Below are 27,809 nucleotides of genomic sequence, written 5' to 3' on the forward strand. Positions count from 1 at the left end.
ATGATGTCAATCTCATGTAAAGGAAACCCTAGGCTAGCAGGCATCATGTAATCAGGCAATTCTATCATGCAATTCCTAAAGATCCCTAGCCCAACACTAGCATGTTATTCTAACATATCACATAATCAAATAACTTTATGGTATTTTGGGATCTACTTACTGGCTCCGGCTGATCGTACACCCTGCATCCTCCTTTACTTATTTTGAAAACCATTTTAGAAATCATTTTGAAAATCTTTCCTTGATTTGAGACTGGATTCACACAAATGTTCCTCCAATTCACTCAAACCAAGGCTCTAATACCAACTTGTAACATCCATAATACTCAAGCCGAATTTAAAACTTTTTAAAACACTTAAAACCATTAAGTTATTACAATTTGTTTTCAAAATAGTTTAAACATCAGAGTATCCCGAGAATCAAATCATAAAATCATGAAATATGAGGAGTTGTACGATCACGCCTTCGCCTTCCCGCAATCATCAAAAGTACATGAAAAAATAATCGATAAATGTAAGCTCGAAGGCTTAGTGAGTTACCCCCAAAATACCAATGTCATATAGATATAACCATATCATATAAACATATAAGCAAAGAGCATACAAAACAACATGCATAATGAGCCATCAGTCTAAATGGACCGAATCCCGGTCCTCGGTCTATATGGACCGCTCTCTGAGCCCTCGGCATGTCTGGACCACCCTCCTTGGGGCCTTCAACCTATATGGACCGCGCGTTGGGCCTTCGGCCTGACTAGATTTGCCCGGCCTGGGACTGCAGTCTACCCAGTCCGCCCAAGGTGTCTTGGCCTACTGAGCAGGACCTACTTCAACCCTTTCCCCCAACCAACAAACATGTGCACATAAATATATACAATTAAACATGCAGATCAAATAGATCACTAATCATGGCAACCATCCTATAACCAGGATTCCGATCTAACCGATCTCTAACATAGCAACCATCCTAACTACCAGGATGTAGATCAATAAACATATCATGCAATAAACCCGAAGGCAAATCCAATAAGGGCCGAAATTGGTGACTTAGGGGCTTTTTGGTAGCCTCTTAATTGAAAAATTAAGAGGCAACCTCTTAATTATTCAGATTAAGAGTGTTTGGTTGGGTATGAATAAAAGCCTCTTAATCTTTTGATAGCCTCTTAAACTTTCAGACTTCAACTCATATCTGAAAAAAAAATGCGGTGTTCCCTCGTTTGCCCTCGTACGCTCGTCCATCAAACACACACCCGCCTTAATCATCCCTCTGATCTCCTCCCACATCTGACCATCTCCAGCGCTGATAATCTCCTCTCACCTCCTCCCATCGTCAATGTCACATAGCATCGCCGCCCCCATCGTCGATCTCATACACACGAGTTTCTCACAGCTTCTGATATCGACTCCTACCACCAAGGTCAGACCTCCGAAGCCAATCTCCAACAACACCACCTTCTTCAATGCTGGTATCCTCCCTCGACAGTGCCGACGACCGTCACTGAACCTCCATCACACACCAGGTTTGTTTTTCTCTAATTTTCCAAAAATCAATTTATGTTAAATCTATTCTTGAAATCGTTTGAAGACAGATGGTTTTTAGGGTTGTTAGATCGTTTTATTGAAATCTACACTTGATGATAGAAACCTAGCTATGATTTATCTAACAGATACCAAGCCTATAGCTCCTGAGGTGTTATCTAACAAAGGGTATGATGGAGGGGCATCTGATACTTCGTCTTGTGGTGTCATCTGACTCATCTTGTATGCAATGCTTATAGTGTATCTACCTTTTGATGATAGAAACCTAGTTGTGATTTATCAGAAGGTAAAAATGTATAAAGTTGTAATCTTTATTAATTCTTTAATGTTGTAATGATTTGGGGTTTTTCTAGATTTGCAAAGGGGATGTGCAAATGCATAAATGGATGACTCCAGGAGCACAGAGTCTTATAAAGAGAATTCTTGATCCAAATCCGAAAACAAGGATAATAATGATAGATATTAAAGTAGATGAATGGTTTAGATAAGATTACACTCCTGCAAAACCTAATGAAGATGAAGTTTTGTCAATACAAGAGAATGTAAGAAATCAAATGCTACTTATTTTTATTTTGAAAAAAAGTTGAAACTTTTCATCAAGTTCTTGAATTTTCTTGCTGCAGGCTGTAGAAAATCAAGAATTACCTACCCATGTCAATGCTTTTGAGCTCATTGGAATGTCTTGGAGCCTTGATCTCTTGGGTTTCTTTGAGAAAGAAGTAAAGATTTTGATTAGATTTTTAATTATTTTTTTAAAGTTTTGAAAAAAAATATTGTACTTGATACAAAGTTACAAACACTGTTTGACATCAGAGGATGTATAAGTTATGGTAGTTTGTAAATTTGTTTATAAATCCTTATTTATGTGGTAGTTTTAGAAGAGTTAAATGCATAATGTAAGAATAAACTTGCATTTTTATGCATAATGTAAGAATAAACTTGTTAAATTTGGATTTTATATGGTGTTTATATTTTTTTAATACGTATTTAAGAAATTTATTAGGTTATTTTCTAAACAAATAGTTGAATTCAATAAAAAAAAAATAAAACAGAAGGGTAAAATAGTCATTTTAATAATTCAGCACAACAATTCAGAGGTCCCAACCAACCAGCATGTTAAACATTCAGCTCTTAAAATTTCAGACCCTCTTAGAAATTCAGATCTTTTAAAAATTCAGATCCCACCAAACAGCCCCTTAGACCCTATTGATATAGTGAGGACAACTCACCTGGCACTCTTGAAGTCCCGCAAATAAAACTCCAGCTGCTGCTTGATAGATTCCCGAACTATCAACATCAAAACAACACCCAATTAGAAATTGGGTTCCAATACATAACTACAAGTCCCTGCTTGGGGTAAAAGGCTACATTACCGCCAACCTAGATAGTTTCAAGCCCAAGGCCCAACTCACACTCCAAAAGCCCAAAAGTCAAGTAATGGGTCGAATCCCAACATATGGCCCAACTTTCCAAATTGGGCCCAGACCCCCACATGGTCTTACCTTAAGGCCCATTAATCTTGGTATTCTAATGGCCTAATATCTCATATTCATCAAGGCCCAATTATGGCCCAATTTTCCAAATTGGGCCCGGACCATTCTAATGGCCTTTTCCTCAAGACTAATAAATTTCCATAATCCAAAACCTTGTTTCCAAATGGCCCACGAAGACCCACAGCAACCTAGTCCAAGAATTGGCCCAAACCGAGGCCCACAATTGCGAAGTCCATTTCTATATTAGGCCATAAGGCCCAATAGACCCAACTATTTAAATATTGGTCCAAAGATATATTTAGGCCCAACAACCAGTAAATCCAGGCCCAAAACCATTAAGGCCTAAAGGTCTGAAGTCCATAATGGCCCAAGCCCTCCAGAGAGCGTACGCCCAGCGTACCTCTTCTGTACGCTTAGCGTACTGGGCAAAAGGAATGTACGCACAGCGTACTACATTGTACGCCCAGCGTACAAACGGATTATGCACAAAATCCATTAAGTGCTTAATGCTTCAAACCAAAGGACCAATTTACAGATCTAAGCTCTACTTAACGTCTTAATCCATAAAGTCACTGACTTGGTGACTTATATGACCCACATGAATCTAAACTCAAAGTATAGCAATCTACTTCCATGAAAATGACCAAAATTCTTGCATGAACCCATTAAGACCTCCAAGATGGAAACTTTCTTGGCTAAGGGACTCAAATAGCTTTATGGGTGGTAACCCTAAGTCCAGAAACGGATTTGCACCATAAAAATCCATTCTTGAAACCAAAAAGGGACAATATCCATGAGAACCTAGATCTATGTTGTAGAAGCACCAAGATGAGAACTTTATACCTTCAATAGGCTGGAAATGATGTAAAACCTCTAGATCTACAAGCTCTTTTCAATCCCTTGCTTCTTCTCTAGACACCTTCTTCTTCAAATCACCTAAAATACTCCTCTAATGGCCCTCCAAGCTCCAAAATCACTCAAATGAGGGCTAAGGGGTGATTTCTAGGGTTTAGAGGGATGGAGGCTGAAGATATTAGGGTTAGGTTATGAGATAAGGTGTTTAAATAGGGTCCAAGACCCTAAAATAAGGTTCTGATCTGATTGGCGTACGCCCAGCGTACTCCGAAGAACATTCGCGACCATCATGGTCAGTACACCCAATGTACTCCAAGGTACGCCCAGCGTATTGCCTTCTTCACTAGTACGCCCCACGTACGCTTTGTATACGCCCCATGTACTCGGTTAATCCTAAAAACCACGAAACTTCCGAAGGCCATAACTTCTTCGTTATAAATTCGATTCCGACAATCCTTATATCCACGGAATGGTAACGAAAAGCCCCACACTTCTATAAACTTTATTTAACCTGAAACCCAACTGAACTAAAATCCAAAATTCATAAAAGAGGTCTGAAATACTACATTCCCGTTTTACCCTTGATCCCAAAGTGCAAACCAAGCTATTGGGTCACATACCCACATTACCCACATCCAAATGGGCCTAAATCTTACCTTTATAAAGGCCCTAATCCTTATGATGACCGCTCTTCATGCCACAGCCTCGAATTAGGACATTATTCGAAACAGGGCGTTACAAGCTTATTGTGTTAAGTTGTTGAATCTCTGGAAAACATGGCGTGTTTGCAAGCCAATACGGCGTGTTAGCTGGGGTTTTCCCGATTATCTGGATGATTGAAGAACACTGCATGTCCAAGGGGCTACACGGTGTGTTTGGTCAACATGGGTTGTTGAATTTGACTTTGATTAGAAGTTTGATCATGGTTGACCTTGGGATGCTTTGGCCTTGTTTGGGCCTTTTGGATTGCTGATTTGGGCCTTGGATTTGGGGGCAAGTTATGAAGAGGGTAAAAAGGTCTTTTACCCTAGTTTGGACACTTAGTGTAGGTCAGATTCATTTATTGATGGATGTTTAACTTGTGATTGATAGCACGGGGATTCTTGCGAGCCAGCAGTCAGTGATTCTTTCCATGGGATTCGGCAGTGCGAGGTGAGTCTTCCTCACTATACTTGCGGGTCAAAGGCACCAATGCCGACCCATTAGATTGATATCCTTAAATGCATGATATTGTATTGTTATGATCTTTTAGATCGGTATCCTGGTAGATATGATGTTGTTATGTTGTTATGATCTGTTAGATCGGTATCCTGGTAGATAGGATGTTGCTATACTTAGTCATGTGTATATCTGTTTGACTGGCTTGCCACGATCCCCTGATGTATATATCAGAGTTTTCCCAAAAACATAAACAAAACATGAGGAGCTATACGATCATTCCTTCGCCTTTCCACGATCCCCTGATGTACCTAAAATAATAAACTAAAACTGTAAGCCTGAGAGCTTAGTGAGTTTCCCCCAAAATACCGATACACTACAAATAACACATATACAAATAACAGCATATACTGGGTCTACAGCTTTACAGACTGGATTACCCCCTGGGCCCACAGTGTGAGTCTGGATTGCCTTACGGGCCCACATCTCACATTTGGCTTGCCATCGAGCCCACAGTACGAGTCTCCCTCAGCTCGTATCTGGAATGTTCCTTATTTGATAAACAATATATGTCATGGGAAAAAGTATCATGCGTAGATTGTAATGGTAAACCTAGTTTCAAGATGGATTAGGTTCCCAAAACTAACTAATCCCACACTCTATGTCGGAGCAGCTATGGAGGAATATCATCAGACTTCGGTATGTTGATAGTGGTTGTTCCAGGCACATGATAGGAGACATCTCTCATCTGCATGTCATTCAGAACTTTAATTGAGGGTATGTGTCTTTTGTGGGAAGGGAGATAGAAAAGATCACACAAATGGGGATCGTATTTAACGGTGTGATGAATTTTGAATATGTTAACTTTGTTCCAGAATTGAAACACAGCTGAGGCTAAATACGTTGTTGCTTCTACTTGTTATTCTTAGGTTTATCTGGATGCAACTTCAATTGTTGAATTACAGTTTAAATTTTCTTGATACTCCTGAGTTTTCTTAAAATGATTCGTTTTGAAGACTAACATAATTTTTTTTGTACATTTTGTATTTTATTTTTGTTTTAGTTAAATTTGTTCATATTTTTTCCTCTATGCACAAATTTAGGGGGAGAATTAAAATCAAACAAAAATCATAAAATTCAAAAATCCAAAAGTATGTCTATTTTATTTTTGTTTTTATTTCTTTTTCAAAAAAATCAAAAATGCAAAAATATTTTTACTGTTTTTGAGCGTATTTTAATTTTATTTTTATTGTGTGCTAAGTTTATTTTATTTTTTATTGTTATCTCAAAAAATTTCATTTGTCTTAAAACGCGAATTCAAAAGAATAAGAGACTCAAGGAGACTGTGTTGGAATTTTTCTGTGCAAAAAGATATCTTGAAAGGAATTGACAAAATTATACTTCACGCTACTTTCACAAATCATTGAAGGCATGAAACCGTACAAATTGTCAGTTAGGCAGTTTCTCTCTAAGAACTGTCATATTCACGAAATTGAAGGCATGAAACTGTACAAACTGTCAGTTAGGCAATATCTTTCTAAGAACTGTTGTATTTAAGGAATTGAAAGTTTGAAACTGTACAGCTTGTCAAAATTGGTCTTGTCAGTTATCTTTACCTAAGAACTGTCATGGCACTAGGGCGATTCACACAACCGGGAAATAGATATCACTAAACATCCCGCCCAGGGTCTTGACATTCTCTTTGTCATTCAAAACTGTGGAGACTCAAATGTATTCTCAGATACATTCTCCGCATGTAAGGAATTAACGGTTATTGGCACTAGGGTGATGCACCTTGCAAGGTACAATTATCGTTGAATGTCCCGCCAAAGGGCCTTGACCTCGTGTCATGCTAAACTGTGGAAATATGTCCTCGGATATTTTTGTCACAGGATGTTTTATGAGTTATTCCTAATTAATTCTCACTGGCACTAGAATGGTACACTCAGTTGAGTTTCAAAAACCATTGAACGTCTTGCCAAGGGCCAAGTTAACTTGTTAACATGAAAAACTGTATTGAGATCTTTGATCAAGGATATGCAGGGGCTAACATCAAAATAGCCATGAGTAGTTCTCCGATACTCAACAAATGGCAGTGCATTCCTCCGTATTCACACAGATACTGCGAGTAGTCTCCATCTGAGCCAAGTTTGGGTCCTTGAACAACTGTGATGAGAAGGGTCTTTATGACTCTGTGATCCACAGGGACTTTTTATTCATGGTTACTTTTCAAGACGCATCTGTGATTGAAAAAGAATATTCATTCGAAGGAAGAAGAAGTGAAGATTATTTTTCATCACACAACCTTGCGGTAGTGTTTGGACCAAAATCACCATGTGATTTCAATGGGCTTAATGAGGATTTCAGTTGGGTTTTGGGTTGGGCCTTTGTAATTAGGTATAGGTATATATAGTATTGTTCTCATCCATGTAAAGGGTTGGTCATTCTAAGAAGCTGATACTGAGTTTAGAGAGAATGAGAGAACCGAGAGTAATTGAGAATCTTATGTACTAGACTATCGTTCAATATAGTGTGCATTGAAGATTCGGTAACTGTGTTCTTAATTCACTTTAACTGTTTTGCATTAATCACTTGATTAGGATTCCGCACGAATTCTAGTGACTTCGATTGATACTTAAGATCAGGTTTTACAAAAATGATTAAAAATCTTTAAAAACAAATTTGGATAAATATGATATTTTGATAACTTACTAAGGATATAGATGATATTTATATATTAGGTTAGACAAATATGATATTTTACTGTTTATTAAGAGAATATTATCTATGAATTAAAATCCAATCTTTGATGGGTAAATTGTTGTAAGGCTCTCAAGAGTACTCTCCATGAAGGCTTATTGTATTCCTTTTTTTCATGTTGCAAAAAAGTGTTGGACTAGTGTCTAAGTCCATAACTATTTTGGTATGTACTTGACCCGATTATGAGCATGGTCCTTTTGGGTTGCCTTCACCATAGCAATATGTAGGATGAATTAAGGAGAGAGAGGTTTAAATATGATTTATTAATATATTATGAGAATAATATATTAAAGGAGAAATCATATTGTTTAATTAATATTAGTCAATAATTAATTATGAATTAATTTTGTGGCTAAAAGAGATTAATTAAACTTAGGGGACTGGACTGCAATTATTTGATAATTGAGTTATTAGGCTAAGGAATGCTAAAGGAATAAGGGGTGAACGAAATTATGATGGAAGCCCATCATATTTTCGTCCATGGCCTTATCCAGAAGGTTCCATGGTCTGCTTAGATTTTAAGTTGTCCATTAGGGTTTTGACTGAAACCCTAGCAGCCCACACAAGTATATAAAGGACCCCTTAGGCCCCAAAAACATGGACAACTAATTCTCTAGGGTTTCTAGTCATTTTTGGGCAGCCTCTCTTCTTCTCCTCTTCATCCAAGTTGCATAAGGTGTTTGTGACTCCATTAGAGGTGCAGCATTTGAGGCACTAAGCTTTCTAAAGCCAATCCAAGAAAGGAATTGATTGTTGTTGCAATATAACAATCAAAGGTAATTCTCTAAACCCTAATTCAGTTTATAATATGTTAGATCTAAGTTTATTAGTCTTGGATTCTAAGCATGTACAATAGAGAAACCTAGATCCAAGCATTAGGGTTTGTATGAGCACATAGGATTGTTCTTATGCCTAAAACCATCAGTGGTATCAAAGCCTTGAATGGTTTCAGTTGTATGTGATGCTATGTTGAATTATTACTGAAAAACGAATTTTTGGCCCCTGCCCGACACAACTCGGCGAGTCAGTATCTGGACTCGGCAAGTTAACCCCTACTCGGCGAGTCCAGGTCTGACTCGGCGAGTCAGTTCGTCAGGCAGAGAGATTTTCGGGTTTTGGCTGCTGTTTTGACTTGGACTTGATGCTTAATTTGTTTTATGAAGTTAAAATCCGAATTTTATCTTAATTAAGTGTTTATCCATGCCAAAACAATAGATAATTTCAAATCTTTTAAATATTGGTTGTTTATGTGATAAATATGGATTATTTAAAGTTATTTGGTAATTATCTAATGACTAAAATAAGATTAGGTCAAATATAGATAATTATGAAATTAATTGTTTAATTTATGTTATTTGTTATTTGATCCCTTATGTTTTGAAAAGTCTCAAAACTTACCCTCAAGTTTTGGGATTTAAAAGTTGATTAAAAATTTAATTTTGAAATGTTAAATTCTAAAACCCTAGTAATTTGAAAAGTTCAAATCACACCCTTATGGTTTTATTAATTAATTAAAGTGTATAATTAAAAGAGATTTAATAAACCCATAAAGTTTTGGTTTACATTTAATTAAAAGTATAATTTACTAAATTGAACCACCTAGTATTTTAAAAGTGTAAAATACACCTTATACTATATATAACATTAAAAGTCTAATATTATATATATGTATGAGTAAACAGTCAGTCTTACCGTTACTAGGCCTCATTCACGAAGTTGGTCTATAAGGGGTGTTTAAGGAAGTTGCCTATAAAATGGCGATTGAATGGGTATCCACTCTTACCCACCGCACTCTTGACTAGTGGAGGGTCGTTAGCCGAACGGGTAGGATAGGACAGAAACCTTCCATTATAAGTATAATGAAGTACAAAGTAACTAAATGCTTTTTCAAATTCCCAAATCACAGTTACTTTAGGAAAAATGTGAAATTGTATGCTAATCGATAGAATTACACTTCGTACCCCTGTCAAACGTTAGTGGAGTGTGTGTGGTTAACCGGCACACTAATTTGGGATGACATTGGTAGCGAAGGGTGACTCGATGCTTGTCATAGATCAATGGAGCGTGTGTGGCTAACCGGCATATTGATTAGGTGATAGTAGCATTGAGTGCATCACGTGATTCGTATGGTTATTCACACCTTGTTTGTGATCTTCGGCATCCCAGTCACAAATAGTAGGGCATAATCAAGATTAAACATGCCATTGAAATGTTCAATGAATCTCAAAAGATCTAGGAGTTTCAATTCATTTAAAACTTAATCTTCCTTTTCGTTTTTCATGGTGGCAATTGGTAAATCGTCATTTACCTACCTTCAAATATTTTGCAACTAGATTACGGCATCCCTCTTCTAGGTTGTAGAGTATTGTGTTGGATCCTAGCTTGATGTTTCATTTGGGTGTTACATCAAGAATTCTAATCAACATAACTTGAATTTTCTCCCGTTTTGTAGATGTCTGAGTCTTACAATGGTCTTCCCAAATCCCATGGAACAAGTTTTCCAAATGAAGATGACGTTCCGAGATACGATCAAGGAAATGAGAGTCATGCTTCACTTCCTCCACCTCCTCCAATTGTTCTCCCTGACCCACAAGTTCAAAGGCTTGAAAAGTTCAAGCTCACTCAAGCCCTTTTGGCAAGTAAGCACGAAGATGGGAAACCTGTGTGTGCACACGTCTTAGAGATGAAGTCACACATTGATAGGTTAAGCATGTTGGGTGTCGAGATTTCAAGCGAGTTGGCTGCTGACTGGGTTCTTCAGTCACTTCCTGAATCGTATAGTAAGTTCGTTAGAGAGTACTATATGATGGATCATGACGTGACCCTCATTAATCTCACCTATTTGCTTATAGCTGCTGAATCAGCAATGATTTGGCGTGCTGGTCAAGCAAATTTGTTTGGTGAATCAAACTCCCAAACTTCAATGGACACTGGCAACATTGGAAGTCCAGAAAGAACTAAGTCTGTGATTGTCCGATGTGCTGTGCCAAAGGAGTCCATTTGCTTTTATTGCTAAGAGAAGGGGCATTGGAGACGAAGCTGCTCTAACTACCTGAGAGATCTAAGAGATGGGAGAGTCAAGACGTATGGCTCTACTTCAGGTAAAATCCATTATCTAACTCTTTTGAGTTCCTATTCTAGATTCTTAATACATGATGTGATAAGATTACATTTTGATGTTTTGTAGGATCGAAGAAAAGAGAGGAAGCTTGAGGGAAGAAGTGAGCTGAATCTAATCATGAAGAAATGGATTTCGATCGCATTACTTGAAGAATGGATTCTTGAGCTCCTACTTGGAGTTAGAATAGATTGTTAAAAAATATGTAATAACATAGTTTTTCAATTGAATTGCATTGTAAGGACAAATTTTTCCGCAATAAAATGAATTTTGATTTTATCTTATTTATCCTTGCGATGGCATTAGGGGTGTAAACGAGCCGAGCCGAGCCCGAGCATGACCAAGCTCGAGCTCGGCTCGTTTAATTTGAGGAAGCTCGAGCTCGAGCTCGAGCTCGATTCGAGCCTTAAAATGAAGCTCGAGCTCGGCTCATGAACAATTTAGTGGGCTCGCGAGCCTAATCGAGCCTAAACGAGCCTCTATGTATATATACACACACACACACACACATATATATATATATATATATATATATATATATATATATATGTGTGTGTGTGTGTGTGTGTATGTGTGTGTGTTGTATATATATATATATATATATATATATATATATATATATATAGGCTCGTTTAAGCTCGTTTAGGCTCGCGAGCCCCATTAATTGAAGCTCGGCTCGAGCTCATTTAGTAAACGAGCCTCATATCTAGGCTCGAGCTCGGCTCGGGCTCGTTTAATTCGATCTCGAGTCGAGCTTTTAACGAGTCGATCCCGAGTAGCTCACGAGTAGCTCGGCTCACTTACACCCCTAGATGGCATGTATGAAAAATTGATGTTTGAATGTTTCTATTATTAGCAACAATGGATTTGATTCTTAATTATGTTATTATGGACATATCAAAAGTTTACCAAATAGGGAGAGTTTCTCATCACCCAAGTTTCAATTGGACAGAAACTTGGAATCATGCAATGTGTATTGTATGATGAATGAAAAAACTTTCACATTTGGGAAACTTAGACTAATTCTTTGGCAAAGTGTCAATTGAAGGACAAGGAGATCAAGTACACAAGGTTGTGCGTTGATCAAGTCCACCACAAGAGTGACAAAGATATTCGTCATGATTTACTAAAGTTTGGTAAATATGATTATACTTATAAGATTAAGTGTAATTCTGAGTTGATTGAAAGAGTTTCAATGAATAGTAGAACGAATAAAGAAGAATCAAGTAGGCAGAAAGATAAAAGTTTCTCTTTTCTAAGAAGAAGGGAGAGTACCTTTTATTGTGTTTTATGATAAGTCTTAAAGATTTAAAACCATGTCTCAATAGATCCTCTAAGTGAGTCTTAGTGCAATTGTATGTCTAAGAAGAGGAATCGAGAATTGTAGAAATGGGTAAATCAAGAAGTCAATCATACTTCGTTCCAATATCAAGTCCTAAGTAGGTTTATAACACTCATCAAATGTGGAATTTGAAAAAAAATATTTCTTATTCTTGCACTTTTGAAATTGGTAAGTTGTGTTGTCTTGGATAAGACAAAGACCAACTAGGACCAATTATGTGAAGTGTTTTGTCTTGATAAGAACTACACTAACTCTTGAATATTTGCTTTGTCAAGAAATGTTTCTTGACAAGAGAATCTTATATATCAAGGAGCCAGTGGGAGTCTTAATAGTCTTGAAAGGTTTCAAGAACAAATCAAGAATAAACCTTATAGATCATCACTAGCATACGACTTGAGGCTTACAACCTATCGTGCTGACATTATTTTGTTTCTATGCCATTCCAATTGAGTTAATTGTGTATGTGAGTTCTATGAGTTCTCATTTGAATGCATACTAGAGCCTTAGTCGATGGAAAGTACATTGATATGTAAGGACAAGTTACTAAACTACTTGGAAGACATGGTGGGCACTTGTGTTACCATAAGGCAAGAAATCAAGATTAAGAAAGTTCAGTCCATATGAGGTTGAATTTGTCACAAACTTTGGTTTTGGCAAATTCACGTGGATAGGAACTCATACACCGTAAAATCTAAGTGTCATAAGATTCCCTCCTTTATGAAAATGACTGTGAGGAAATGCTTTCACTAAGAGAGATCTTAAGAAGATAGCAATTGTGAAAATTGTATTCTCAAATTCGATTATGGTTACGGCATCCCTTTCCATAGTTCGAATAGTGAGATTTGGCAATTAGTTTGAATATTTGGAACTTAGTAACATAAGTTCTAGATTGTTTAAACACAGCTATCTAAGACAAAGGTGTATAAGGTTAAGAAGCCTAGATAAAAGCGTATCGAAGCATCTGGTATTAGAAATATGAATTTCAGAAATTCAATAGGCATTGTTTTCTGAAAGTTCATTTGTTTTCTGAATACATGTCAAAGCTAGTGGGAGCATAAGTGTTATGCTTATATGATAATAATCATCATGATAGTGGGAGCATAAGTGTTATGCTTGTATGATTATTATGACGAGTATTGCAAGTTAGCAATATTAATTATAGAAAAACAAAGATTCAATTTGCAAAGTTGCATGGGTTGAAAAGTTGTTTTAATATAATTAAGGGAGAGAATATTATACTTCGTTTCAAAATCTAAAGCTTAGATTGAGAAATTTTAATATTTTCAGTCAAAGGATACATTGTGTGTTCTTAAAATTCGATTATGATTACGGCATCCCTCTTCATAGTTCGAATTGTGAGAACATAACATATAAGATGTTATGGCAAAAGATTGGTAAAGTATCATATCTTTATGTAAGACATTATGCATCGTGTCCCATACGCTTCGGGTATAGGATCGATTGCAAATGTTATAATATTTTACCATTCTAAAATTTTCTAAATGTCTAGTGCATTAAGAGGGAAAAAGGACTAGAATTGGTTTTGACTAAAATAATTAAACAACTATCAAAGGATGATCCAAAGTTCCCTGAGGATTGGTCGCTTGTGAGTAGTTGGAAGTATGGTATTGGATGGACCATATCGACATTATTATGAATAGATAAGATTCTATTAAGAATGAGTTGTCATATGGCAAATGTGGAAATGTTTCCATATTGGGAGTTGGATATTGAGATTCTATGCCTAGATTAGAAACTTTTATGCAGGAAGGATGTTCAAATGAATGTACTTTGAATGTGAGACTTCACGTCTATGGAATTGTCTTGTAACAATGTCCGATAGAGTACTTCAAAATTTCATTAACCAAGTCTTGGTGACTTTTGTGCTATGACTTTATGAAAGGATCGTTGCATAAGATGTTAGAATCTAGCGTATTCTAATAGTAGCAAAGAACCTTGTGTTCTTACTCTAATGATAAGGATTGGGAATTGTGAAATGAGCATCATTGAAAAGGTTTTTCAATTGATCTATTTCACAAAGTAAGGACCATAGGAAGCATAGTGTGCATGCTTTATGCATGGGACAGCTATTGTTGTAATTTAAGTGATAAGTTGATTTTCTGAAACAGTAAACGATAATAATGAGTAATCAATATGGTGGTTAAATAGAAGTGTTTTATTTATTCTCACAAGTTTGAGGCCATATAGGATTAAGTATTATTGTTATGTTTCAATTTGCATGTTTTGACTTCCATAATAACTAGGTTATTCAAACATCCACAGTCGGTCATACGTTGGGAGTAGGTATGAATAAAGACTGTCATGAATCTGTCTGTAGATTGTCTGAAGTGTTTAGACATAGCACAAGTTTGTTGCAGAGTTCATGAGTGCTTTGATAAGATTAGAGTATTGGACTAAACCCACGCTCACTTAGATCACTTCATAGATTTATCACGAGTGATTAGTGAGACGATAATATTGTATATTCTTGAAACCGAGACGTGTGAGTTGTTATTTGTTGGCGGTTGCTCATTGATAATAAGTAAACGCACCCGTGACTTGGTGTTATAAAACTTATTGTTGTGTGTGATTCGATCAGTAAATTCAAGCGAGCATTTGAGTCGAAGTTTATCCATTCCTTTTATCCAAAGTGGGATAAAAGCGATATCTATGGGCCTCTCGATAATTTAGTGATGACACCTAAGCGCTTGGCCAAGCCGGGACTAAGTTGATGTGTTCAATTGTAGTCTGTTATCAGTCGTCATAAATCAGAAGTCGGGAAACAGTATAGAGAGAATGATTAAAATTCATGTCTTATGTCTATACGATATCTTGAGGATGGAGGAATATATGATCCCTTATCTAGAGGGCACGCTATCTGATAAGATCAGAGTTGACAGCGGCTTTTGAAAACTACGATTGCTGATCATGTTCTGAAGTCATACGGAAAATAGTTATTAGACTTATCCAAGTAGGAGACTGTTGGATTAGTGTCTAAGTCCATAACTATTTTGGTATGTACTTGACCCGATTATGAGCATGGTCCTTTTGGGTTGCCTTCACCATAGCAATATGTAGGATGAATTAAGGAGAGAGAGGTTTAAATATGATTTATTAATATATTATGAGAATAATATATTAAAGGAGAAATCATATTGTTTAATTAATATTAGTCAATAATTAATTATGAATTAATTTTGTGGCTAAAAGAGATTAATTAAACTTAGGGGACTGGACTGCAATTATTGGATAATTGAGTTATTGGGCTAAGGAATGCTAAAGGAATAAGGGGTGAACGAAATTATGATGGAAGCCCATCATATTTTCGTCCATGGCCTTATCCAGAAGGTTCCATGGGCTGCTTAGATTTTAAGCTGTCCATTAGGGTTTTGACTAGGGGTGTAAACGAGCCGAGCCGAGCCCGAGCATGACCAAGCTCGAGCTCGGCTCGTTTAATTTGAGGAAGCTCGAGCTCGAGCTCGAGCTCGATTCGAGCCTTAAAATGAAGCTCGAGCTCGGCTCATGAACAATTTAGTGGGCTCGCGAGCCTAATCGAGCCTAAACGAGCCTCTATGTATATATACACACACACACACACACATATATATATATATATATATATATATATATGTGTGTGTGTGTGTATGTGTGTGTGTGTTGTATATATATATATATATATATATATATATATATATATATATATATATATATATATATATATATATATATAGGCTCGTTTAAGCTCGTTTAGGCTCGCGAGCCCCATTAATTGAAGCTCGGCTCGAGCTCATTTAGTAAACGAGCCTCATATCTAGGCTCGAGCTCGGCTCGGGCTCGTTTAATTCGATCTCGAGTCGAGCTTTTAACGAGTCGATCCCGAGTAGCTCACGAGTAGCTCGGCTCACTTACACCCCTAGTTTTGACTGAAACCCTAGCAGCCCACACAAGTATATAAAGGACCCCTTAGGCCCCAAAAATGTGGACAACTGATTCTCTAGGGTTTCTAGTCATTTTTGGGCAGCCTCTCTTCTTCTCCTCTTCATCCAAGTTGCATAAGGTGTTTGTGACTCCATTAGAGGTGCAGCATTTGAGGCACTAAGCTTTCTAAAACCAATCCAAGCAAGGAATTGATTGTTGTTGCAATATAACAATCAAAGGTAATTCTCTAAACCCTAATTCAGTTTATAATATGTTAGATCTAAGTTTATTAGTCTTGGATTCTAAGCATGTACAATAGAGAAACCTAGATCCAAGCATTAGGGTTTGTATGAGCACATAGGATTGTTCTTATGCCTAAAACCATCAAAAAGAACTCTCTATGAAAGCTCATTGTATTCCTTTTTTTTTCATGTTGCAAAAAAGATGTGGACCCACAAAGTCTACATAAAAATAATGAAGTTTATTATCTAATAAAAAAACCGAAATTCCAAATAAAATATAAAAAATAAAAAATATGGAGAAAAGTAAAGTTTTGTCTTTTATCTTTTAAAAAACAAATTGATAGAAATGATATTTTTCAAAAAATAACAATAATAAAGAGTTATAAAGTCTATCTGATCGAATTAACACCCTGTTCTCGAGTTTTTTAAAGAAGGAAATGAGAGGAAAGGGAGGAAATAAGATGATTGTAAAACATTTAAGGGCCTTACAAAAATGTCAAAATGTAAGAGTGTGTTTGGTTTGCTGGAATGTAATGGAATTCGGGGGAAAAGGATTTCAATTCCACCATATTCCAGTTGGTTCAACTTTGTGTGATGGAATTGCAATTCTGTCATTTTAGATGGATTCTAATTCTATTTTTTGCCAACCAAATAGAATCTGAAATTAATTCCAATTCAATTTCCTGCCAACCAAACAGTATATGGAATTGGATTCAAATTCATGACATATTCATTTTCCAATTCTAATTCTAATTCCTTCATAAACATTTACGAATTGAACAACATATAAGGTTTTTCTCGAAATTAACATTTTTTTTACTTTATATAAACTAAAATGAAAACTTCATTTTCAGAAGAATATATTTTAATTTAATAGATAAATTCCCCAGTTTAGTCAAATGTAATCTCATAGTTAGGTAAAGTTGTGAAGATCTGATTTTAGTTATAATCGTGATTATAACATATCATATGGGGATCAAAAAATACTACCAAAATAAACTAGTTTCCAAATTTGCTAACAAATTTTTATTTTGAGCCACAATTATAAGTTGATATATTAAGATATCGTTGGTGGACTCATCTTTGACTTCTTAATTTTTAACCATAATTTTATAGATGCAAACTGCAACAATTATGGAGAAAGCATTTTAAGTGTAAAAAAAAACTACGGGGCATGCCTAACAATTTATGGATTAATTTAGATTGAATTTATGGATTCATTTAGAATAATGATAAAAATTTGATGATGAAATTGTGTAGAAAAAAACATACACCAAAGTACACTGTTTGTTGCTTGCACAAGAGGAAAAAAATGTGAAGACGGGTCAATGGTCAAGATTTACTTTAAGAAACAAGAATTTTCATCTGGGATTTTTCTTTGATGAATCAACCTTGATAACCAAGACACCATATGTATGTATATAAATAAACACATAGCTTCTTGTTTCAATCACATACATACTTATAACTTATAACCAACACAACAAAATCTCCTAATAAATCAAAGAATAACATTATCCTCTTCTCATGAGAACTGAGAGGGGTAGCAATGAGAAAAAGAACCTAAAAATTGGGTTTTGTCGATGTTCAACTATTTATCTTTAGAATCAGATGAAGGTAAAACTTAAAAGAGCAATTCTTCTTCTACCAGGATCTCAGTTGCAAGATACTTCTCCACTTCTCATAAAGCTTTAGTAAATTAGCATCTTGTTAATATAAGTCAACCTCCTTGAGTGGAAGATCTTGTAAGTTGTAAACACCCATTGACAATTGTAGGAGGACAAAAGCCATGGCTACCATCATCAACTAAAACTTGTCTTGGATCATCTAGGATGATTATACTTATGGTTGCACTGATAAGAAAGATAATCTTCCCGGGATCCAAAAAAGATTTCTTTTAGAACTACTCACAGACACACTACTCTACTTCTAAATCTGTATATTTCATCCATAGTGGAATTTGAACCCTCATCATTTGATTGACGAACACATATTCATCAACTTTTTATACCACTAGGACAGAGTCCCTTTGGTCCAAAAAAAGAACTTTGATTTGCATGAAATGATATAGGTTTCTTGTAGAAAATCAGAGGAGGTATAACATGGTATCCTTGTCATAAACCCAGGGCCGACCTTATGTTGCGGTTTTCTAAGCTAAGGCTTAGGGCCTCATATTCTCCAAAGTCCAAAAGCTTAGTCAATTAAAACATTAGTCGTTGTCTCGTCCATAACCATAAAATAAATCAAGAGGAATTACTGAAGAATAAATCAATGCCATTACGCCAAACGACGCTCATTGCATTCATGATTCATCCAATTGATTAATTCTGAAATTGAAACGGTGTTGCAAGCCTTTGACGCATTCATCCGAGATTCCAATTTTCGATTCTGACACAATAATCATTCGTTTTCTATTCTTCTATCTTGATTCTCGATTGTTCAAATCCTCAACAGTATGTGTTTCACTTTCATATTTTGTTACTGTTACAGTTAGACTATTTTCCTTTCCTCAATATATTCTAGTATTCTTCTATCTTGATTCTCTATTACTCTATTAAGATTTACGGTTAGCCGATTAGGCTGATTGACTGATTATTAGTCGATTCTCTATTTCTCTATTACTCTATTTGTAGTTTAATTTGATTAAATAAATTGGTGATTGTAATTATCAAGCAATAATCATGTCTAATAGAAAATACGAATTATGGGCTCTAAAAAGGAAAATGAAAATGCAACAAGAAACCCCAAATAAAGGAGAATGATTATAATATTAAGTATAATAAAGACCAAATTGCCTTAAATTTTTGGTTGGTTTGGAGCTCCCAAACTAATTGAGTCGGGTGCATAGACCAAGTGATTCCTTTGTATATTTTTTTAGATAAGTCAAATATCCTCTTCCTTTTACGTTCTATCCATATTTCGACCCATTAAAAGATAAAAATATATTTATTATTTTTTCATGTCTACTGAAAATATATCATTTTTCTTTTTTTATTTATATAAAAATCGGTTTGTTATTTTAGACGAATGGATAAAATTTATTTTTTATTATGCTAATAAAAAGGCAAAATTCAAAATCAAAATAAATAAATTAAATCGGAAAAACAAGAAAATAAAAACAAATCGACATGAAACCAAATAAAAAATCTAAAAAAATAAAAGAACACTTGACAAACTTCAGAAAAAAGAAAAAAAGTAAATAAGCGTTAAAGATGCGTTCCAACTTTAGAAAAAATATTTTTTATATTTTTTGCAGAAAAAAAAAAACAAATATTTTTATGTCTTGTTTTTTAGAAAAAAATATACTATATATTTGCTACTTCGGACATGTATATGATGAAAATATATCTTTTTAAAAAAAGCAAAGTCCACCGGACTTCAGGCTTTACTTGAGAAGGCATTGAAATATGACCTTAGAGAAAGGTTTTTTTTTTTTAATAGCTTAGAGTAGTTACGTGTTTAATTGTAAAATTTTTGAGGGGTCTTAAAAAAATTGTCAAAATGTAAGGTTTTTCCTTAAATTAGCATTTTTCAGATAAAATAAAAGAAATCTTCATTATAATATATTTTCTATTTAATAGATAAATTCATCATTTCAATCAAATAGAATCTAATTGATGATGTCAATTGTCAAGAGCTCATTTTACCTAGAACCTTTTTAGATTTTCATATAACCATTTTTGGTTTTCATATCCGGATTGGAAGATTCGATCAAAATAAAGTAGTTTTTAAATTTATTAACAAAGTCTTATTTTGAGTCGCTATTAAAAGTTGAATACTATCGTGGAATCAACTTTGTTTAAATAGTAACCATAATTCTTGTAGACACAAACCGCAATAATTATGGAGAAAACATTTTAAGTGGAAAAAGAAACAAGATCAAAAAGAGTCTCACAAAGCTTTGCCAATGCATGAAGTTGTGATGTTTTATAAGGCTTCGTACGATAATGTTTGGTTTCAAGTTGAAAGAATAAATTTATAAGAATCAAGGTGAATGAACAATATTTTTAGATTGTGCATAACATTTCTAAGTAGTACGTTAGTGCGAATTTCCTAGAGCATAAAAATTTTAACTACATAATAAATACTGTCGAGGTGGGATCAAATTATGTTATGTTTTTATGATCTTAAAATCCTACTTTAGATCTTGTTTCCATACCGGTCCTAGTCTAATAGAGTTTGTTTTTTGTTAATAAGATTTTAAGATCTTAACAACTGTGCTACTTAAGAGAAAATAGTGGTTTTTTAGATAGATAATTTTATGAAACACCTAATGTAACACAGTAAAATATTCAAATAAAATTTTCATTTAAAATTGCATAATCCTCATAACACATTTCACAAAAAAACTCCTTTATTTAAATTACAAATCGCAACTCCATAATTGTTTGATTTTAAATCCAGGATCTTCAAAACATAACTCTTTCACTGGTGTGTACAATCAAGTCGGTGTCTTCCTGCTATCCTGAGAAAACCTGAAGTATCACATAATATATCATATATCACATATCACACAGAAATGCGTAACTCAAATAAGCACATAAGACCCACTGGTCACACACATTTACCACTCTAGGTAAAGTATAGTGAGAAGATTCACCTCGACAGCAAGCAAGCATCCTCGCACTCGAATCTCGGTCTAGCCACCGCCTAACACATAGGGTAGTTATCTCAATAAATACTCGATTCTCGACTCTAAATAACCAAACGCTACTCCTCTCTTTCCAACTCTCGAATTAGGTAAAAGACCATTTTACCCCTTCATGGTCTCCAATACTCATGTAGACCAAACCCTAAAGTCAATAGAATTCAAACTCGAGTCAACAGTCCATGTTTGACCCGAATCGTCAAGTTCCCTCATTCCCTCAGAAGTCTCAAGAAATTCCAGCTCAACTCATCGAGTTGACCCCCCAACTCGTCGAGTTATCGCACGATCAAGCTCATCGGGACAAACCCTCACCGACTCGTCGATTCAGGTCATGGACTCGGCGAGTCCCTTCGATATGATTCCTCATTCAGACGATTTAAGGCAGATCTATAACCCCACACTCCAGATCTATCCTCCTAAGGCTCGAAAATCACATAAAGTTGCAAGCTTTACATTCATGCATGACATAAAAGGCTCATAATGCCAAAACATGCTCCAACAAGGGCTAGATGCACAAGAGCTTGCTTCCAGCTCAATAAAGCTCGGGTCTCTGGACTCACAAGGCCACTCGCAGTCCAAATCTGAGGTTCCAAGCTCAATCCATACATTAATCACCGTGTTCTTTGCGTGTTCTTTAATTCCACATGCCAAACCAATGTTCATAATTCACATCAATTGGTATCAGAGCAGGTCTTCGAAGATCAACATGATTTTTTGAAGAAACGATTTTCAGTTTGGCTATAATCATCACAATTGGAACATTTATAGTGAGTCTCTTTATAATCTCTCTAAATTTCATTGATTCGTGCGTTGCGTTCTTGATTTTTGATCATTTTGATTCATTGGATCAATTTTTTTTTGAAAAACACATTTGTTATGATCCAATATATAATTTTTTTTCATTAATCAAGCCTCGATCCAATCTAATATTCATTTGTTTGATTCAATTCTCATTTGCAAATATATGTTTTTTAATCAAATGTAGCCCAGAAGTATATTGAATTCGTCATGCTCTTAGATTCATTGTTTTGAGCCCAAAGGTTTCACTGTTTACTGTTCATATCCAATTTCGTGAGCCCATAAATTGATTAATCTGATATTATCACTGTTTGAGCCCATTGATTCAACAAATCCATTCGATACATATGAACTCGTTCTTCTTCGTCATACGTATTCGTTGTTTAGGCGTCTCCTCGTATGCTTAAACATATCATTCTTGACTTCCTTTTTGATTTGCGTTCTTGAGTTCTGATTTTGCTTTAATGATTCTGAATAATCGATTAGAGTTTGTTTGTAAACTTGTGAATCGATTAAAATATATTTGTTCTATTACAAATCGGTTATGATCAGATTAAAGCAAAGAAATCGTAAATTCGATCTTTGAGTTTGATGAATATGGTCAAGAACACTTGAAGGTGATGAAGAGCAGTGAAACAATCCCGTTTTGATCTGAAATTTGTTGTGAGAATCATCAATTTTATGTTTTTTGATCTTTGACTTCGAAAAGTCAAACTCAATTTGCAATTGATGAATCAATGAATTGAATGCGGAATTTGGTTGATACGAGTCCTATTTGGGCTGTGAATGCTGAATTTGAGTTTGATTTGTGTTTAATTTCGAAATCGGTTGGGTCTATGTTTTTTATGTTGAAAATGTGAGGCTGAGAACGAAGAATCGAATGAAAAGTTTTGGAATCGAATTTATTTACTGATGTTGAATGGGAAGACTAAGTTTTGGAATTTAATCGATTTCGAAGGATTGGAATGTCTATAATGTGAAATCGATTTCAAAGAACTTGTGAATTGAAGTTTCGATTTGAGTTTTTTTGGAGTCGACATTGACTGGAAAATGGTCATTGTGAGTTTTTGGAGCTTAGTAGATAATGAAGTCTTGGAATCGAAATTTTGATGTCGACGAACTGGATTTAGTATCAAATGTCGATGGCTATTGCTGAGATCGTATGAGAATTTTCACGACGTTTATTGTTCGATGGTCGATGCTTGATGACGAACAAATAATGCTGTGAAGGGTCTCATGTGTGAAGGGGTTCTTGGGTTGATTGATGAGGTATAAAGCACGAAGTGACGAATGAATAGTCGATGATCGAATTTAGGCTTTGATGTCGATAGTTGTGGGACGTAATAACAAAGAATTTGGGATTGAAGTGGCTGATAACGAATTTTTGATGTCGACTAACAAAGATTTTGGTTACCCTCGACACTCGATACTCGACGGGTTGAGTGGAGTCGAGCATTGAATATCTATGGTCGAAGATTTTTGTTTAATCGGGAAGGTCAAAGATTTTGAGTTGACCGGTAACGAATTGAAGAAGAAAAGGCATAGTTTCGAAGTTGGTCCTTAAACTTTCGAAAATTTGACAGTTTGTAACCACTTTCGTAATAAGGACTAAATTTCGAAAGTTTGAAGAATTGTGTAGTTGTTTCGAAATCGTCCCTGAAGCTTCGAAGATTTGGCAGAATTCACCCAACTTCGACATTGGGCTGAAATTTCTTAGAAAGGGGATAATTTTTGAATCAGGCCCCTGCAGTTAATGCAAATTGACGCTTTCTACCCAGTCTCGAAAATAGGGGAGAGTTTCACATTTTTGGCTGTTTTGGGCGCACCAGGTCGCTGCAGAATTTTGAAATGGACAATTTCTACCCAAATTTAAAATTTTTTGTCAAAGGTGGTTCATGAACGAAGCTAAAAATTGAAGATTTTTTGGATTTTCCGGATTGAAGCAAAATGTTTATGCTATGTGTTAGGGGGGAGTTTTGGATTTAAAAATTCCGAATTGAACACTTTCTCATCCCCTTTTTGGTTTTATAATCATTTTTCGATTATAAAAAAGGGGAGAGGTTTAGATATGGAAATTCGAAAGTTGAATTTTTCATATTATTCGAACTTGAAGACCGAAGTGACCTCGAGTATTTGAAGTTTATGAAATGATTCAATTGGAGATTCGGAACTGATTTCAGTTCATGATGGGTTTAGACTTATTCAAGATTTTTGGGGTGTGCTTTTATGCTCAACTTTAGGGTGATTATTTGAAGGTTGAGAAACTCCTAATTATCCATTGATGCTTGGTTTGTATGGTCTCACATTCTAGAACCCGGATTGAAAAATCATTGAAGAATTGAAGATTTGAAGTTCATCTCTACATGTCTCATGTTTGAGGCTTGGTTTGCGTAGTTGCTTGATTTTGGAAGATTTGAAGTGGGTCATCCAATCCTAACTTTGAGGGGGAGAATGTTGGGTACAAAGTTATCCATGTGTGACTTTGTAAATGGTTTGACTTTTGTAGACCCACTTGCATGTGGTAAAGTAGCCTTGTGACATGAGAGAGAGAGAGAGAGAGAGAGAGAGAGAGAAAGAGAGAGAAATGTAAACACCTCTATATAAGGTGGGTTCATACCACTTATAGAGGTGTGCTTGAGAGATGTAACATTGAGAGTGTTAGTGTGTTAATTATGTATATTCATATCTATATCCTTTTTATAACACCTTACATAATCGAATGCATCTCTTAAACACCGAAATCACCGTGTTCTTTGTGTGTTCTTTAATTCCACATGCCAAACCAGTGTTCATAATTCACATCACCATGTTTGAAGTTGGTGAGTAATTAGTTTTGCTCATTGGGCAACATATGTGGCAATATGTGTCAACTAGGTTACCACGTTTGATGTAAGTGTCTCATTAATTTTGCTTATCTGGCAACTGATGTGGCGCTGCTAACGTGCACACTAAAAGAATATTAGAAATCGGTGCGAATAAATCCGAGCTGAGACAATTAAAAGGTAATGCTAACTCCATTTCTATTTCTTTAAACTTGTTTGTTGCAAAAAAGAAAATACATTGCCCATATTTGCATCAAGAGTAAAGTTGCTAACTTTTACAATTTTCCCTAAATAATATATAAAATACTATTAAAAAAATACATGGTAAAGACTCATCCCATTCCATTCCTTAGTGATTCCATTCCATCCATCCAACCAAACACAGAAAAACAAAATCAAATTACTTACTTCCATTAAAACACAAGTATAACGAAAACAAATCATCACCAAAAATCTCCACAAGAACACTTTCCATCTTTAAACAAATGAAACCGAACTAAATCTCTCACAAGAATCTCTCTCTTTGTGATCTTTGAAATCAACTTAGTTGCATTATGACAATCCCCACACACCCTCAAGTTTTTAACAACTCTAATAGTCATACCCTTAGGAATAAAAATCAACCCAAAAGCAATAGCAAGTTTCTCACTATGATGATTAAGCATCCTTATCTTTTCACTCTCCTCCACATTATGAAGAGCAAATCTTACATCAGGAACATACCCTTCTTCTATCATCTTAATGTTTAACTTCTCAAGCTCATCATAAATCTTATCTAAATAAGGACTTGATCTATCATCAGCTGAAAACACATGCACTTTGTTTTTATATTTAATCCAACTAAACCCCGGGGTTTTTCTTATATCTTTATCTCTCATTTCACTTTTTAAATTCGCCACCTCACCCCATATCCCTTTAGCAGCATACATTTCTGATAACAACACATAACTTGCAGGATTCTGAGGCTCTAATTCTTGTAAACACTTTGAAGCCCATTTACCGATTTCAAAATTCCCATGAGATCTACATGAACTAAGTAATGTAGATAATCCAAATGCATCAGGGGAAAAAGGCATATCATTTATAAAACATTTAGCTTCTTCAATATATCCAGCTCTACTCAATAGATCAATCATGCAACTATAATGATCAGAAACTGGAACAATTCCATGTTCTTGAATCATTGATTTGAAATATTTTTTACCTTTTTCAACTAATCCTGCTCTACTACAAGCTGAAAGAACACCTATAAATGTTACTCCATCTGGCTTGAGTTGACTAGTCAACATTTTTTCAAAAAGATCGATTGTTTTATTAGCTTCACCGAATTGGGAATACCCTGAAATCAAAGAAGTCCATGACACCTCATCTTTGACTTTCATTTCATTAAACATTTGACTAGATTTCTCAATTGTTCCACATTTTCCATAGAAGGATACAAGTGAATTGGAAACAGTTATGAAAGAAATCAAACCTGAAACTTGTGCATGACAATGAAACTGTTCGCCTTCTTCTAAACTAGCAAGATTCCCACATGAACTTATGACACTTCCAAGTGTAAAGTCATCTGGATGTATTCCATTTCTTTGCATTTCACAACAACACCTTATTGCTTCTTCACAATGACCGTTTTGCCCATACCCCACTATCAATGCAGTCCAAGAAACAATGTTTTTGACTTTCATTTTACTGAATACTGTTTTTGCATAGTTTAAATGTTTACATTTCACATACATGTCAACAAGGGAGCTTCCAACATATACATTGTCCATGATGTCAGTTCTTATGATGTATGCATGGATTTGGGAACCTTCTTTTAGAGACAGAGTTCCTCCACAAGCTTTCAAGATGCTTCCAATTGTGAACTGATCTATATTGAATCCTTGCTTTCTCATTTCTCTGAATATATCGATTGCTTTTTTGGATAAACCGTTTTCGGTAAACCCTGTAATCATGGTTGTCCAAGTGATTGAATCTTTTTCAGGTGTGAGATGAAATAATTGCTCTGAATCTTCAATCATGCCACTACGGAGAAGATTGATAATCATTGTGTTATACATTACAATATTTCTCTCAGGCAATTCATCGAACACTTGTCTTGCATCGTTTATAATACCGGCTTTTGAGTACATTTCAACCAATGGACTACCCACAAATACGTAAGATTGAAACCCATGAGATACTATCTGCGCATGAATCTGTTTACCCAAATCAAGAAACCCGTTGTTTGTGGATAAACTGAGCATAGTCGAAAATGTAATCCTATTCAAATTCACAGATTTTCCGTCTTTTAACATCGACTTATACGCCTTTAATGCTTTATCACAAGAACCAAAAGTAGCGTAACCGGAAATAATTGAGTTCCATGAGACACCATCTCGTTTCGGCATGCCATGAAAGATCTTTTCCATTTCAAGTAGGTTCCCTGATTTCGAATAAGCAGAAAGTATGGTGTTCCATGAAAAAAGATTTGGTTGAGGAATTTGATCAAACACTTTGCGTGCATAAGTAATATTCCCCAATTTGTGATAACTGCTGATGAAATTATTGAGCAAAAAGGTCTCGATATCTACTATGGTTTTAAGTATAATGCAATGAAGCTTCTTTGCTTGAAGTTGGTTACGGGTTTCACAACAGAGCTTGAGCAGTGAACAGTAGGAGTTTGATACGGAAATACACATGCTTTAATTTAGCGGGTAGAACTCTTTGATTATCAAAGCGCGAAACGCCAATAAAAGTCGTCAACTTAGATTCAAGGTCCCAACGCACCAAATATATCGTGTAAGTGTAAACGATCTTCGAAGAAAGGGGAAGCAAACCGATCATTCCATTCTTATGGAAAAATCGTGTGTGACTTTGTAATACGAAAAACATTGAACAATTCCCTAAATAATAATAGAGTAAACTGTACTATGGCTGCTAATTTGCTAATTTGCGCATATTTTATTTAACTAGAAAGTTTCTAATATTTGTGTTTGTTATGTTTTTTGATTCTCTACCTTATCTAAAAAGACTATTTATTTTTTAATTTATTTAAATAAACACACCCTCAACCTTATTCTCTCACCTTATCTTACCTACCCGTCATTTTTTCTTATTTAAATAGTCTTTTAGGTA

At 35.3% G+C, this 27,809-nt stretch overlaps 1 protein-coding gene across 2 annotated transcripts; it reads right to left on the reverse strand.

Annotated features, from left to right (window-relative positions):
• Positions 1 to 24,873: 24,873 nt before the first annotated feature.
• LOC145101290 (pentatricopeptide (PPR) repeat-containing protein) lies at positions 24,874 to 27,543 on the reverse strand. 2 transcript variants are annotated; one of them, XM_079038471.1, is made up of 2 exons: positions 26,167 to 27,543; positions 24,874 to 26,031 (listed from the first exon to the last, which is right to left on the reverse strand). In XM_079038471.1, the coding sequence occupies exons 1-2, from the start codon at positions 27,371 to 27,373 to the stop codon at positions 25,136 to 25,138; spliced, it is 2,103 nt and encodes a 700-aa protein (XP_078894597.1). In that variant the 5' UTR covers positions 27,374 to 27,543; the 3' UTR covers positions 24,874 to 25,135. The 2 variants fall into 2 exon arrangements, with proteins under 2 accessions (XP_078894597.1, XP_078894596.1); XM_079038470.1 differs by having other exon boundaries at positions 24,874 to 27,543.
• Between the last annotated feature and the right edge of the window lie 266 nt (positions 27,544 to 27,809).

The sequence above is a fragment of the Lactuca serriola genome, chromosome 4 (assembly GCF_051521515.1).
Source record: "Lactuca serriola cultivar US96UC23 chromosome 4, Lser_US96UC23_V15, whole genome shotgun sequence".
In the NCBI taxonomy this organism is placed as follows: domain Eukaryota; kingdom Viridiplantae; phylum Streptophyta; class Magnoliopsida; order Asterales; family Asteraceae; genus Lactuca; species Lactuca serriola.

What these genes read in the sequence shown, in the direction of transcription:
- LOC145101290 (XM_079038470.1), bottom strand. Translation starts at nt 27,373, where the DNA reads ATGTGTATTTCCGTATCAAACTCCTACTGTTCACTGCTCAAGCTCTGT.